Source organism: Coccinella septempunctata, chromosome 8 (genome assembly GCF_907165205.1).
Source record: "Coccinella septempunctata chromosome 8, icCocSept1.1, whole genome shotgun sequence".
In the NCBI taxonomy this organism is placed as follows: domain Eukaryota; kingdom Metazoa; phylum Arthropoda; class Insecta; order Coleoptera; family Coccinellidae; genus Coccinella; species Coccinella septempunctata.
In genome coordinates, this window is record NC_058196.1 from 16928373 (window position 1) to 16945614 (window position 17242).

A 17242-nucleotide genomic window follows, 5' to 3' on the forward strand; every position below is an offset into this window, starting at 1 on the left:
TACAGCTCCATAATAAGTAGGTACTTATTGAATAATAAAAATTTCAATAATTTTTTTCGACAGACCGAATTACTACCACAAGTCACGCCAACTTCATTGAAAAATGATAAATTATCGACATCCTGATTCGCTCGAATGATGTCCGATAAAAAGAACTGGAATACGTGCGTGCCAATAGAAAAAAAATATAGAGAAGATTATGCCCGTACAATATGCATATAGAATCGCCTACTACTTCGATCCGTTGGTTTCGGCGTAACACATTTTTTCCAGTTTCTTAATTAGCATCGGTTTAACTGTACTTTTCTCGAATTGTACCTATAATCCAGTACGGGTTTCGATCAGTGATACTCGATCGATTTTAATGAACGGATACGAAGGATGACCTCCTCAGCGATTTGTGCGTTACTGTGCGTTGTTTTGGTGTCTTCGGGAGCTAGAAAAGTGAGTACAGAATTGGACGATCGCATAAGTTTAACAATCTCACCATTTCGTTGGTTCAGGCATTGAAATGGATCGCTGGAAACAAGAATTTTGATTTCGATAACATTTCTTGTATTTTCGGGAATATACGTACTACATTGGAAAAAAAATGAGGAAAACTGCTCTTATCAAAGGAAGTGAACATTTATTTCCAAAATTTGAAGGTTGAAAACTTTTTAATTATAAATGAGTGCATGAACTCTTCTAACGTATTCTTGATGATAAAAGTAAAATAAAGCGCTGCACCAGGGCCGTAGCTAGAGGTTAGTGATGTTTAGAGGATTATTATTAATATTATTCATAGTACTCTGGGTGTGATTCGAAACAAATATAATTTTTTAGAATAATTTTTTTTAAATGCCAAGAATCTAGAATTCCTGGAGCTTTTTATGTTATTTCTGATTCTGCTCCTAGGTAGAGATTATTTGCTGTGCACGCTTTCGGTTATTCGTCTTTCGTTTGCCATTTTTCGCGGACCCCAAGATATGGCGGTTCTTTTACAGATAGCGATTTCTCAAACCTTTGAATCAGCTGATTTTTCCCTCATGCCTCTCCCACTTGGTGTTTCGAAATTAGTATACTCTATTCACTTCTATGAAAGCACTCGGTTCGCCAAGGAAATCTGACACATTCCACACAATATAGCTTGGAACATAGATACAAGGTATGGAAAATAAATATTTGTTGTTGTCCAAAGACTGGAGTGAGATAGTTGCTTATTGTCGCCAATCACAATTGAGATAGTTGAATCTGACATCTTTGTCACGTCAATTTTCCGCAAAGAAAGGTGAGAGCTATATAAATTTATAGAAGCATCGAATGTTTGTACCACAGCAAATACATTCATAGCACGTCAATGTCCATTCCATGTATTTATGTTCTAAGCTATAGGGAACTCTAACGATTTGTCAAAATCGCTAAGCTTTTATTGCCGTGGGGCACACAAGCTTTTCTCTTCATTGATTCGCTTGCTGTTTCAGACGAGTATTGTGTTAAGTGTATGTTTTTGGAAAAAAATGTTCCTTCCAACGTTAGATTAAAGTGATAAGACTTTAACATTCTCAGAAATGCCTCTTTACAGTGATAATAAAAAGCTTTGTGTGCCCCACGGCAACGAACGGTCAGCTGATTTTGACAAATCGTTAGAGTACCCTATATAGTAAGAAAATGTGAGGTTTGGACGTATGTTAAAATATTTTGGGTTATAAATCAGCGCTATGTTGTCCATTCTCCGTAAAAGTCCCACTAATTACGTATGTGGTGGTGAATTTACTTCGGAAATTAAATGAATTCATTTGTGATGAACATAATTATAATGATTGAAGGGATAAGTTATCTTCATGGAAAAGACAAGAGATCAGTTTTTGAAAATACTTATTTTTGCTTTGGGAGAAAATTAAGTTATTGACAGTAATATGCAGTTGCTTGAGAGGAGTTAATGTTGGTTATCTTTTTTGGCTTAAGGTTGAACAAGTTACATCAGTTGTTGGAATTTAAAAAATCAAACCAAAGATGAAATGTATCCGATGCAGTGGTAGGGAATGGGTATCTCAAAAAAAAAATTAATGGATAATTACAAGAATGTTGTTCAACAAAATCATTTTGCAGCATTGGAAGTCAAAATAGTAAAATAGTGAAAGTCAATGGAAACTTCACAAAAATTTCACATGAAATAATAATTGATCCAATTCACAATGTGAAACAAGTCAAATGTACAATTAATCTTCTGGAACTTCTTCTCCAATGACATTCATTGAAAATCCTGAACAAGGTACATTTGACTGTTCTTCCGAGTTGTATTTTATTGAGCAACTAATAGCGTTTTCTATTGGTAAAACTAGTGCTGCACTGGATCACAGAACATCAAATGTGAATTAGGATATCTTGGAAGTTATTGCACTGTTTTTATAATATGCTCTCAATAGGCACCAGTTTCACAAATGAAATTTGCTATTAGGTATAGCATAAAGTAGTGACATCAAAATATGCACTCGCACTGCACTAGTTTGACCAATAGAAAACGCTATAAGAGTGTTAGGGAGATGGCAGGTGATCATACATTATTTTGGCCTGATACATCAGAGACATATGTAGATGTTCCAGTATTATTAGTATGATTACTATTTGAACCGTAATATTCCAGGCACACTTAGCTCAACTCATGAACTTTAACAGAGAATCATTTCGAACATTATTATTATAAATGAATAAATGAATATTTTTATTTCAAAACAAGTCAAGTTGAACAAGAAGAGAAATGAAATATTGTCAGTCAAAAGCGTTTTTCACCAAGAAAATTCTTCCATAGTACATATATGGTTCCATGTGAACATAAATATGGGGCGTTTTCAAAGGTGAGGCTCATCAAAATAAGTCGTTTCGCCAAAAATTGTCTATATAAAATATCTTAGATGGCTTAGATACAACCCCTAGAAGTTCGACGAAATTTCATTGAATTTCAAGTACGGGACTGTGGAAGGTGCAAGATGTTTCTCCATTTCATCCCATTTTTACGACGATTGTTGGAATATTCGAACAAGATGATTGTGATGCCCATTGTGAAAAAATTCGTGAATAATTTAGACAAATTTTATTGGTGAAATTTTGAAGTAATATTTTTTTCACACTTGTGTCCTAAGTCTCTTCTGTCAGTTGGTATTGCAATTATTGTTTAGAAGAAGATTGTGAAAAAAATTGGGAATAATTTTGACGAATTTTATTGATTGTGAATGGATATTCCATTTTTTTACACTTGTGTTCTTTTCTGTCAGTTTGCATCGAAATGCAATTTTATAAAATCGTTAAAGTTGCTTATACCTAATGAGAAAAATTCGGAAATCCTAAATTTCCATTCTCATACCCACGTAAAAAATCGAACGAGCCAATATCCTAAACGGAAACATATGAATATTGGGTCGTATCTATAAGTTTTGTTGATTTTTGGTGAAATCAAGTTCAAGAGAACGAAGTGAAAAAAATATTTCATCGGTCTCCGGAGAGTGCAGAAGAAATTGTTTTGCGCAATCATATCGAATTTGTTCTTCTAATGATTCAGAAACAGCATGAATGAAATATAATCTGCCGGTCCATGATGAATATTCACAAGCCGCCACTGATGCGCAAATATGCAGCTTGAATTGGATGGGTTCGGGAAATACTTGAAGGCCTATATGTGTTCAGCATTTATCTGCTTATGGTTCGTCTCAGGAAAATTTGAATATTGTAGATATTGATTCATTGTCACTTGTATTGTTCACAATATGACCGATATAATTGGTGTATGATGTACCTGTTTTATTCCAATGGTTAAATACATAAAAAGTTCACATGATGTTTAACTTGCAATCCAGATTACGAATAAGAATGGAGTGATTTCTCCTGACTTTCCGAAGCTCAAAACATGGTCATTTTCTGCGACTTCCGCCGTTCCAATCACTATAACAGAAGATGAAACTGACAATCAAACTCATGAGGTGTTCGAAGAAGATGCCTCTTTTGAAACTGAAACCTTCAAGCCGCTGGTTTTGAACCCCAACACTACCTTCGAACAATACCAAGCACAGTCCAACAGGTTTTTTTGGGAATGGATGCTCAGCATCTGGAATGGTGGGATAACTAACCCAGGGAACAATAATAACAATAACAACAACAATCAAACACCTCCAAAGGACTGTCCACCTTGTAGTAAGTAAGGCGCAAGATTTCTGGAGAGTCTGTTCCTTGACAATTTTTTATTGTTTGCTTATGATTGCAGAATGTGGACTCACCAACACAATGCAGAGAATAGTTGGTGGAGTGATAACGAACATAAATCAATGGCCATGGGTAGTTGAACTTCAAAACAATAACCAATTTTATTGTGGTGGGTCTCTCATCAACTCCAGATATGTATTGACAGCAGCACATTGCACAGTTGGGTGAGAAATTTTCATTTGTCTATGAATAGATGTGTGATCAAGCCAATTACGCCACAAATGCGAATGCAATTGCGTTGCCAGACTTAAGAAAGTATCCTCTGAATTAAATTTTTCTTTTCGATTTAAGCCAATTTTACCAAAGGGTGATTAACTCCGCTCAACTTGAACTCGGGTTATAATTTAAATAAACTGTTTCTAATATTGACATCTGCTTTGTCTATGAAGTGAAGTAAGGAGGGTCAAGAACCCACAAACACAGAAATACTCCTTTTAAATTGAAGATAAGGTGCGGAATGGATATAAATCGGCAAGTTTCTTTCCTTAACGCAAGTAACGTCTAATGTCGGTTTATATCCTTAATAAGTTTATCTTCATCTATATGAAGATACTCTTGTCAAGGCGAACTTACGCCTAACTAATGTTAGTGAAACTCATATATTTCTAGTTCACTTCTGTTTTTACTCTTTGTCAATGATCTCGCACTAAATAATTAACTGTGGTTAATTCTGATGATACCACTATAGCCATTAGTGCTCGAACACTAGAGGAACTGTAGATATGATGCGAACTATTGATAAGAAATTATGGAGGGTGGTGCGAGATGAATAGAATCATAATGAATGTAAAAAAACTGTCCCCCGGTTTCAGACAGCTTGATCGGTGAATCAAAGCTTGATTTACGGATAAAAGTCAATTTTTTTTCAATCGATATTTCAGTTATGAGCATTATGTTAAATGTTAAGAAACAACGTTTCAATATTTTGGGAGCTAATTCTAGACTTCAAAATAAGAAAAAAGTTTCATATGAACATGGGTCCACAAATGAGCCGTTTTAGAGATATGTGCGATTTCCTTTTTTCAAAATATTAACTACTAGCGCAACCAAATACGATGAATTTCTTAAGATATTCGATTTATTTTCGAGATCTAGTGTTTTACAAAATGAGGCAGCTCAAACTCAGATATAATAAATTTTCATTAACAAAATGAAAGAAAATAAACAATTCTAATCGGATGCAAAATACTCAATAAAAGTTCATGATGCCTGCTGTCATTTTTTTTTGATAAACCGAATGAAAAAAATTTCGATTTTAAGTTCAGTAAACAAGACATCTGTAAATATATCTTATATCGTTGTTAAATCTTGAACATTTTAGCTTGCCTGAGTCGGGTTTGTCAGGCGGATTTTGTCCTAGTTGGTAGCACTACCTTGCGAACAGAAAACAAACTGTCCGACTGTCATTGATAATAATAATAGTAAATACGTTAAAACACAAGGAACGTGCAGAAATTGAAGCATTGAAGGAAGGAGACAATCAGAGCCAGATGAAGAAAGAACAAACGGAGGAGTTCACCCGAAGATTGAGAAGGATAATGAGAACTTGCCTCAACAGCAAGAATCTGATAAAAGCTATTAATACCTAGGCTTGCTCGGCGCTGAGCTACTCATTCGGTATCATCTCTTGGACCACCACCGATTTAGCAGCCTTACAGAGAAAAATAGGGACGATGCTGACTTAACACAATAAACATCACCCCAAAAGCTCAATAGAACGAACCGAGCTGCCACGACATCTTGGGGGTAGAGGAATTGTTGATTTGTCCAACCGTATGTCCCAGGAAATTGAAGGACTTCGAAAATATTTTCTGAGCAAGGCTGCTTCATCAGAACTCTATCAAGTAGTTTGTTTTGCTGATAGTTCTACACCGTTAAAGCTACAGCAGGACCACTTGGAAACCGTCGAACACTCTGCAGAAAGTAAAATGCAGAAACTGATTGGCAAACCTTTGCATGGAAGGCACCAGAACGAGGTCAACCATGATTACGTCGACATATCTGCGTCGAAATACTGGTTGACTTCCGGAAGGTTGTTTCCTGAGACATTCCTGCTCGCCATCCAAGATCAGGTGATTCCAACAATTAACTACATGAAATATATCGCCAAAGATGCCTCAGTGGCGCATGATAGCTGTCGTTTTGGCTGTACGACACTGAAACTATCCAGCACATCACCGGGGGATGTCAGAAGTTTGCGGGCACGGAGTACAAAAATAGACATGATGCCGTTGCCAAGATTCTTCACCAAGAATTGGCACTAAAACACTAACTTCTAAGTTCGAAAAAGGTTCCTTATTACAATTACCATCCGGATGCTGTATTGGAAAATGAACATCACAAGCTCTACTGGGATCGCACGGTTTTCACAGACCCGAAAATAACCCACAATAGACCAGACGTCACATTGCTTTAAGGATGAGGACAGAGCACTATTCATCAATGTGACGATTCCAAATAATAATAATCTTATTGATAGGTACACTGCAAAAATTTTCAGAGTACAGAGATCTCGAGGAACAAACCAGGAGACAGTGGAAGCTGAAAGATATCGAGACCATCCCTATTGTCATATCATCTACAGGCCTGATACCGAAGAAATTACTAGAGAACTTGAGGAAACTCTAGTTGGACGAAAATATCTACAGAGTCATGCAGAAGGCGGTACTGCTGGGAACGGCGAGAACTGTACGCAAGTACATGGGAAATTCAGAGGAACACCGTCTGCCCCGATAGGAAGTGCGGGTGGAGCAGGAATCCAACCGGCGGCGGCGGCAGGGAGCCGAGGAGCGACCGACCACCACCACGAGCCCGAAAACCTAGAAAGGGCTCCAATAGAGCTTAATCCTTTTGATATCTGAGATATCTGGGATAAGTGAATTTTCCTCTGGAAAGGAGTGTGAAAGCCGCAAGGCTAAAGTCATAAACTTTGAGTGAAGTGCCTTGTGTCTTCTATATCAGTGAGGTGATAACCACGCACATTTGAAAATCTCTTTCAATACTTGAAAAGACCATACAAAAATGAGGAGTGTGCTTCAAATTTTTGCGCAGACAGTTTTATTGTACAATTTTTCAACGTAAAAGTTAAGTTTTTAGGAACTTGGATTCCTGAGAGTTGTACGAGGTGTCTTTTTAAAGATGAATTATAAGAACTTTTGAATCCATAATTATTTTAATCGGGAGGCCAATTGGTTTAAACGCAACGTGGGGGAGATGATCCAAATAAACTTGGCCGACACTGTCAACCTAAGAAGTGACTGTGCTAATCTTAGCATTATATATAGCAACATACTAAATATGTATGCCCGACAAAATATTAAATTCAGGTAGTTTTTCTTTGTTTTAGGTGTAATTTAATTTTAATTTTATTTAAGAAATATTGATGTTCAAAGTAGAATAGTTAGTTTGTCCAATATTTGTCCAGTTCGTGAGATTTTGTGAATTCTCTGTTCAACAGTATTTTCATGTTTCTCTTCTTATGAAAGCGATGACGGAGGCGCATTTCTTTTCCGTTCAGATGTACTATAATAATAAATATTCAACAATATGAAATTCAGTATGAATTTGACGACGGGAAGGAGTGTGTCGCTGTCACCTGTTTTACCTACATGTTATTGCGATCTTTTTGTCATGGACTAGAGGAACACAGTTGAATTCTAGGTAGAGAATTTTTTATTGTTGTGTAATGTTTGTATATTCACTGTTGTCTGTATGTTTTTTAGAGCTTGAGAAAGCAACAATAAAGTTGCGAAACGTCGCTCATAGAAGAAGTTGGAGTTCTTTGTGAAATTTATTCCGATCCCACGACCACTATCAATCTTTAGTTGAAGGAATACGATCGACAAATTACTGAATTATTTTAACATTACTTGGTGATTACTTATTATGAAAAGGTTGAAATGAATCAGGTCGATTTTATTTCTGTGAAAACAATTTTGTAGATGTTTTCAAAATAAATAAATGAACACAACAAGCATAAATCAAGGTACTCTGATTTCAATCCTGTAGATTATTATGTCTGGGGTTACATGAAATCACTAGTATATTCCCCTGAGATCAATACTCGGGATCATCTTATTATAAAAATAGAAGAAGCTAGCCAGAAAATAAAGAACATTCCGAATGTAGGTTATTCGGAAAGCAGTACCGGATGTTCTGAAACGAGCAAGGAAATGTTTAGATCAAAATGGAGGACATTTCGAGCAGTTTATGTAGTTTTTCCTTTTAATTTTGTATTTATGTATGTTCTTTTTTTTTATTTTGAGAACATGTACAGAATTGTTTTAACAAAAATGAAATCGACCTAATTCATCTCAATTCTTTCACTGAAACATTCAATAACAATCTCGAAGCAATATCATTTTCGATAATCAGTTATGAACATACAGGGTCTTAATTTTTTCTGGAAATGACGAGAGAGTAACTCAAAAATGAAAACTCAAATGGCCTGCAGCTATAAAAATATTAAAACCAAGGTAATAAGTAATTACCAAGTAATGTTAAAAAAATTTCGGATCCAATAGTTTTGATATTTCATCATAAAAAGTCACTTCAAACCACTCTCAGGAATCCAAGTCCTTAAAAACTTGACTTTTACGTTGAAAAATTGTGCAGTAAAACTGTTTGCCCGAAAATTTGAAGCACACTCCCCAGTTTTGTTTTTTATGGTCTTTTCAAATATTGAAACAGATTTTTACACTCTCGAGTTAAAGGGTGTTGTTTCGAGGATTCAAACGATTCATAATTTTTTGTTAACACGTTTGCCAAATATGAAGAAAATATATCAGGTGGTTTGCCTAATATGGCCTCAGGAAGAAACGAGCAAAATTCATAAAACATCCAGTATCTCGGCTACGAAGACAGTAAGAGCCCATAAATGTGGCATCTCCAGAACCACCTCGGTGCTACCAATCCGTCTGTTAAGTATTTCCGTTTCCGAATGAAACACCCTGTATATCGCTGTAACATGGAAAAAAATTTTCGAGTTACAAGAATTTTTATGATTCAATATCGTAATATTTTTTTATGAATATTGCAAGCTATTTATTTATGCTATATGGTTATTGAAACTGATAAAAATGATTCCATAATTTGTCTCAATAAGTATTTTTATATCCAACAGCAGCGTTCCACCAAAAAAAAATGAGATGGAGGGGATAGGATACATGTTAGGTTAGGATAGCAGCATATGAAGAAGAGGTTTCAAATAGCTTGCAATATTCATGAAGAAGTGTCTTTATATAAGAACCTACTTTATTCACATCTTCCATTTGAAAAATAAAAGTTGGATGGGGTTGCTGGTGAGGAGTTGAAGAAAATAACTCAATTTCATTGCAAGAAAATGATATGAACTCATAACTTGTAATCTTGTATTTTTTAGTGAAATTTCACATTTTAATTGTTTTTGCTTGTTGTCTTTGTACCGGGATATTTCTTAAGTAACTTATTGCTCTTGAATGACTTTTTCGTATAAATTTCCAGAGTATCGAAGGAACGTATACGAGCAGTATTCTTGGAACACGACAGATCGAATCCATCGGAAACGAAAACGTTCACAAGAAAAATCACTAACATTTACAGACATGTCAGATATAATGCCAATGCGAACTACAATAACGACATTTCCTTGTTGAGATTAGCGGAGCAGGTTATGTTCACGGACAAGTTGAAACCAGTTTGTTTACCATATTTGGAGCAGAGTTACGTTGGATATGTAGGTATGATTTCTCACAAAACATTCGTGTATCCAGGTTTGAAATAATGGTATCGAACAAATAAAATGCGTGTTGGTTTATTCTCCTTCATTTTGAAAAAGGAATAGACCTATAAATACGAGGTGTCCGGTAAATATTGTACCACATTAGAACTGGGGATAGATCAGGTTGTGACTATTCTCGAAATAAGAAAGTAAAAATTTCCCCGTTCGCGTGGTAATGATCATTTTTCGAATTTCTAGAAAATCGCTACCTCACCTTCTGTAAGTGCAATTCTTACGAATTGAGACTTACCTATTCAAATATCTTTATTGCTGGAAATTTATTGATGAATAATGTGGGAATAGCGAAAATGCTTGATTTCCAATGGATTTAGTTGACGAATTTGTCATTATTGTCCGCAGGAACTATAACCAATAGCTGTTCAACAATTGATAGGGATCACGTATAAATTTCTCCTTATCCTTACTTTTGTTACGTAAGCTAGAACATATGTTATGTAGACGTGTTCTTTCATTAAAACCTGGAATATTAAGGTTGTTTATATCATAGAGCTCTTGAACTCTGAAATCGATAAATTTTAGCAGGATGTATATTGTGGCATAAAAACCAACCTGTTTTTTTCGGTTTGAGGGCATAACTTCCATATGAATAGACAATAATTGAAGAAATGGGAGCAATATCAATGCATCAGTCATGCCGGTAAGACATTTGGCTCCTGTGAAGCTTGCCCAAATGATACGTAAGAATCAGGAAGGGTTTTCCCAACGAGAAGTGTCCCAGCGGTTGAATATTTCGTGTTGTAAGTTGAGCTTGGTATAGGTTCATTCGAAACATCTTCATGGGGGAGGTCAGCAGCTAGCATGGGGAATCCAACATATCCGGCATCCCAGCTCAATAGATCACTGAGGAAAACTGCCGCCAGACATTTCACTGCCCCGGCCAAATTAAATTTTGACCATGGTTCCTATCTTTTTTGATCTTGTCAGAAGAGATTAACACAACTCCATCCTTGATGAAAACAGTTACAAAATTTCCTGACTATATTAATGCTGGCAAGTTCCACCCAGTACTCGAGCGCCCTCCAGCAGCCAACAAGCCAAGATTGAATTCCCTTCCTCCTGACCCCAGAATGCTCTATGGGGATGGTAGCGTTCAGCCTGAAATGCTTCAAATCTCAGTCATGGACAGCAGACGCAGCCATCATATGTGAGGAGAAGAAGCGCGGAATCACTGGAATTGTACCATTGTGTTGCTCTGACGTTTATCAAAGAAACCGACTTGCTTGATAGGCCGAAACTCGTAAAAATGGGTCAGTAAGAGTGGCCGCTCATTTCACTGGCTGACTGGTATACTTATTTATGAGCAGAATTAGGCATCGTTGGTTGTTTTTCATCTGGCGGTATTCCCCTTGTTTCTGGTTGTATTGCATTTTTGTTCGGTACTATATTAAGTATTTACACATATGAATTGTTTGGTTGGCCCAGCTCAAAAAGCCGCCCAAAAATCTTGTCGTCTTTTAGATTAATTTAGGTTGAACCGATTTGCCGCCCTTAGCGTGCCTGGTTTGGCGGTTCTGACGGCACAGCATCCCAGTTAACATCAAGTTAATTCAGATTATTTAATCGCTTGTGTACGAAGACAAAAATGAATATGTTCGTTTTATATTTGTCAGCAGCCATCCAGTTGCTCGAAGGAAATTTTTGCCGCTACTTAATAGTCGCCTGGGCGCATTTTATTTCCTCATTCAGAAAGTTGCTTCTCTGATGTTTTGAATGTGGGGCCTTTCGAAAGCCATAATCAACCTCACCAGTGGAGTTGTTACATTCGTTGATAATATCATTATTCTGCTTGAGATTGATTTCTATTCAGTTTTTCATCATAGAATTCTACAGAAAATCATCTAATGATGTAAAGCATGAATTTGCATTCCAGGTACAGTAACAGGATGGGGAGCCACAGCAGAATATGGTTCAACATCGCAACAACTGAGAGAGGTGAAAGTTCCAATTATTTCGAACGATGATTGCAGGAAAACCAAGTATGGCAATAAAATAACTACGAATATGCTCTGTGCTGGATTTGTCGGGAAAGGTGGTAAAGACGCTTGTCAGGTGAGAATATTCATCCTATAATTAAGGTACATTTTCTACTGAAGGCTGAGAAGGTAAACTTCACCTTCAGCCACCTGAATAATAATAATAATAATAATAATACTTTATTGTCCAAACAGGCTCTAGGCCCAATTACAGGACACTGGTAATATCTTAAATTTATACAAACAGTAAAAAATCAAAAACAAAATATTCACATATACAGATATAGATATAAGTAGTGGCAACCAATTCAACAAAAGATAAAAAAAATATATATATTCTCAAATGAAAGTTTTGGAGGCTTAACTAGTGCTACTGGGCCTCAAACAGCAACGCTTTCAATTGCCTCCTGAATCGAGACAGACCAACAGAATTGGCATCCATATTTCGGCAGCATAGATTGAATCTATTGCACATCGAAAAAAGTGAGCGAACGTAGTGAGTGACGAAGAGCGTTAGTACGTGGTGTAGCCAAATAGAAACACTGCCTAAATCTGCTATTGACTCTAGGAACATGGAAGTTCAGCTGAGACAACGGGCCTGGAGAGCCAACGAGGTAATTCACCAACTTGTATACGAATATACAAGCTTAATAAGTTCTCCTGTCTTCGAGGGAAAGCAGATGGAAAAAACGCCTCAACAATATTGTATTCTCCGTACCACGCTGGGGGTAGACGCCAGTAACTTTTGAACGAGAGGTACTTCACGAACTGACGCTGGACCGATTCGATGAACCGTATATGAACCGCATAAATGGGCGACCAAACAAGGTTGCCATACTCCAAAAGAGACGCATCATAGAGAGTGATGAAACTTTTCTCGGTCTTGAAATCTTTACAACTTCTGCTTATAAGTCCCAACATTTTCTTCGCAGACGCAGCGCTCATCTCAATATGATATGCAAAAGAAAGTTTTTGGTCGAAATAAATGCCAAGATCCTTACAAGAATCAATCTTATTCAACGGAGTATTATTGATCGAATAGGCATAGTTGACAGAGCTGTGCTTCCCAGAGAAAGTGAAAAAACTGCACTTGTCCATATCAAAGGGTAGTCGGTTCAACAGGCACCAGCTGGATAAAGTGTTCAGATCGTTTTGCAGAAGCATACACTCGTATACGGTTGAAGATGCTATTGATATGGCGAAACAAGTGTCGTGGTTATTGGTTTAAAAACTCATTTTGTGAAAATTGTATAATCTATTTCAAATTAAGTTATCGATTTTCATCAAGTATCGGCCACATCGATTCAATGTACGATAGATTTGTTCTGTGAAAACTTCGTTGGTGCGTGTAGAACTCGTGGTTGTGCGGCTTAGACCGTTCTTTCTCAATCTGGGCTCCAACCTGCTTACTTTTCGGCATCTTGTGATCCTGAATGATCCCTCCACCATCCCTAGCTGCGGAAACATTTTTTATATCAGCTCACAAAATTAATTGTTCGAACCAATTCATGAAATAAAAATCGATTCTTAATATGCGAAAAAATATTTCTCACAACTAGAAGTGAAATTACATTCTTCATGTTATAAAAATTAACTCGAATATTTGCTTTTCGACCTTTTCGTTCATCACACAAAATCATCAGATATTCACACTCAAATGGATTGATTTTGTTCGTTCTTGAATATATTTCGGTATTATGGTTATCAACATTCAGACAGACAATTGTCTCTCTGAATGGATGTACAATTCGATGAAGTACTAAAGATCAACCAGGTTTATAATCCTTGCAAATGATGGATTGATTTATTGGTGATCTACTATATTTATTTCGATGAATGGATATTGGATATACACTATGGATTTCGATCAGTATTTCGAATGAATATCGAAATTATATAGAGTTAATATTATTATCAGTGCTAAATAATAACATAACAGACAATCGAAATATAACTCTGTATATATGAATTATATGAATATACCATTCTATGAAAAACATAACAAATCAATGTAAATGATAGATAAATATTATTTAATGTGTGATATATATCGTGTTAAATGGGAATGTATTTAATTCTGCATTTTCTGTTCTGATTGTTCTAGGGTGACAGTGGTGGACCTCTTCATGTTGCTAACGGCACGAGACATATGATTGTAGGTAAGAAATATTCTCTCAGTAACTTTGCCCGCCTGAAATTGAACCTACGACACATGCAGCACACACGGTAAATAGCAAAGAAAGGAGATCTTATGCTGGGTTCAATATGCGGTTACTCATTCAAAAGTGAACTTAAAACAGAGTATATGATTTTCACAAACACGAGTTTTCAAACCAGGACACATGTTTTGCTGTCACAAGGTGGGTGAAGGTAAACCTTGCCTTCTGTTTTAAGTTCAATTATGGTCAATGGATTTCTATCAAGTGTCGCCCACATCAATCTAATCATTCAGAAGTGTTTTACAGACTTACCCACTCTTTTTGCGTGCATGCATGTACTCTACGTATAAAAGGTTCAATTTTCAGAGCCTCCGTTAGTAAAAAATGCTTCAAAATTGCTGTATGTATACTAACTGACAAAGAAACAGCAGCACCCAGAAGGAGCTGTTTGAATTTTAATTATTTTTGGTAAAACATAGATAGCATAGCAATCAGTAAATGATTGAAATTTGAAGAAAAAAAAACAACAATTCCAATGTCATCGTTCTTTGCACCACTGTAATCGTTGCTGTCGATGCTCAACCGTAAGAGGTAACACAAGTTGGGGTCTTTAATGCTTCAGTCCAAAAGACCTTATACGGCGGTAAACCGTTCGAACAGTTATAGGATGGCCTTGTTTTCCTAACCACTCATCAGCCAAAGATCGAGTTGTCGAAAATCGGTCTCTAGACGCCGATCTTGAACTTCATTTGTGCCCCTTCGACGTCCGGTGTCTACTCTTCTTCGATTTTAGGCATTATCAAACAGCTGGTTTGTTTTTGAAAATTAAAAAAAAATTTCAAAAAACGACTACAATATTTAAGTAACAGAAAAAACAGTTTATTTTAAAAAACCTTCACGATTTTTTTTCCAAATTTTGATCGTTTACTCCTTGCTATACTATTTATGTTTCAAAAACAAAAATTAATTCAAACAGCTCCTTCTGGGTGTTGCAGTTTCTTTGTCAGTTAGTATATGTGACCACGAAGTCATAATGCGTAAGTCAAGGGTTTTTTGAATATTTGAAGTTTTTGGAGTTATCACTACGTGATTTCCTTAGTTTTGGTCGCATTTTCGTTTCTCACTATTTGTGTACACGACTCCATCACAAATATAATGATCAAAATTTTGAGCACACATTACTTTTTTCTGAACATTTTCAATTTCGTTATCATGAATTATTTTGCTTCATCACTATCCATAATTCATTTGATTGGCAACATTGCTTTCAATTTCCTCAACTGGAACTGACACTCGAAAACTGTTACTGACTTCGACACAGTGCAATAAGAAAACTGTTACGCTGTATACCTACTATATACGAGTATTTTACGCTCCGACTGACATGATTGAAACACAAAACAAAAATATCAAATATTATCAAAACTACTTTGAAAAATCAAGTAACAGTTGTGGTCGCCCACTTCGCATTCCTCATTTTTCTTACTTGTTCCAAGATGGCACCGGGATGGGGAGTTAAATAGTAAATATGAAGTCTTAAGCCTTCCTTAAAGTCAAATTCAATGGTGACACCCGAGGTGAAACCGGACAAACAGGCAAAAACTTCAAGAAGTGTTGATTAGATTAAGATTTCGTGAAAATAAACAAAAACAAAAACTCCAAAGAAAGATATATATTTGAAAATTACAGACGGACACTCCAACATCATCTGTTTGTTCAGATAGATAATTAGCAGCAGAATTTATGCTACGATAATATTTCCTATTCATGCATTAACTATTTATTTTCTTGTTCCAGGAATCGTTTCTTGGGGAGAAGGTTGTGCTGAACGAGACTACCCTGGAGTTTACACTCGGGTCAATAGATATCTCAGTTGGATACAAGCAAATACAAAAGATTCGTGTTATTGTTGAGATCAAAATATAAAGAATGTTGATTTTTCATTCTGCAGTTTTATTTGTACAATACTAGCTGTACCCTGTTTTGCAGGACGAATTTTTTCAGAAGATGAAATTTATCCATACAGTGACAACCTCCTGGAAGAGAAACCACACCTCACAAATATCACGTACTTCATAACTGTGCCATCTGAATGATGTAAGGTGTAACGGGTTTAGTTTGCAAAAGGGTTTAATCTCGAGCGCCAGCTATTCTTTCAATAGGGATAAATAGCAAACCCACCCAGGTACCTACTAGTCGGAGACAGAGTTCGGGGTTATCTAAGGTGGTAGCGATAACAAGTACTTTAAAACCCAATTTATTAGAAAAATTTAAATGACAGTAAACCATACAATTATTTCCAAGTCAAGAAATATATACAGCTGATGACCCAGTTCAAAATGAGGAAAACAGAAATGCAATAATTAATCTGTCACGGTGATCCGAAATTCAAACTCAACACATTGAAATTAATGAATTAACAATATTCAAATTAATTATATTCATTTAAAATATCAGATATTGAAGAAATCAATAGCGGTCACTTTGATTCCTTCAGAGACAGTGAGGGATATACGGGGTTTACACAAAATTTACAGTAACCGGTTGTCTCAGAAAGATCCCTGTCATCGGTTAATTTAACGATGGGTTTGATCCCGAGCACTTTCAGTGATTTTCAGTGTACAGGCCGATCAGAATTGAAACTATTCAATAAACGGGACGGGGTTGATTCAGGTGAAACACAATGCAACAATTTACAGGATAACGGGGTAGTTTATCGTGGTCTCTCTGTGGCAACCTTGGGTGTACACGCCAAGTATTACCAGCAGAAAGACTTCGAGACCTCTGCCGATGGGTTTCCAGAGAGCCAGGCGACAGAAGTCTGCGGTAAACGGGAAATCTAAATGGAACACTACAGAGGTAGGGGAGACGGGATGGGCTACTGTGGTCTTTCCGTGGCAACCTTGGGTGTACACGCCAAGCATTACCAGCGGAACGACTTCGAGACTTCCGTCGGTTGGTCTTGGTTCACTAGAAAGCCAGGCGACAGAAGTCGCGTGTAGCGTTAAACAGGGGGATTAACAATAAGGATTAACACAATTAAACAAATAAAAGAATGCAACTTTGAATCACGAAGTATGCGGTATCAAGAAAAA

General features: G+C 36.5%; 1 protein-coding gene and 1 long non-coding RNA gene across 2 annotated transcripts; both read left to right on the forward strand.

Moving 5' to 3' along the window:
- The first annotated feature begins 215 nt into the window (after positions 1-215).
- On the forward strand, positions 216-16073 carry LOC123318784 (trypsin-1-like). Its single transcript, XM_044905524.1, has 7 exons — positions 216-444; positions 3834-4167; positions 4238-4400; positions 9718-9953; positions 11886-12064; positions 14093-14147; positions 15945-16073. The coding sequence occupies exons 1-7, from the start codon at positions 382-384 to the stop codon at positions 16058-16060; spliced, it is 1146 nt and encodes a 381-aa protein (XP_044761459.1). The 5' UTR covers positions 216-381; the 3' UTR covers positions 16061-16073.
- Positions 7708-8007, forward strand: LOC123318785. Its single transcript, XR_006538395.1, has 2 exons — positions 7708-7896; positions 7959-8007. It is a non-coding gene; the product is annotated as an uncharacterized LOC123318785 (long non-coding RNA).
- Positions 16074-17242: the final 1169 nt, after the last annotated feature.

Coding starts and splice junctions, on each gene's coding strand:
- LOC123318784 (XM_044905524.1), top strand. CDS start 382: ATGACCTCCTCAGCGATTTGTGCGTTACTGTGCGTTGTTTTGGTGTCT. Junction 445..3,833: donor TGTCTTCGGGAGCTAGAAAA/GTGAGTACAGAA, acceptor CTTGCAATCCAG/ATTACGAATAAGAATGGAGT. Junction 4,168..4,237: donor AAAGGACTGTCCACCTTGTA/GTAAGTAAGGCG, acceptor TTATGATTGCAG/AATGTGGACTCACCAACACA.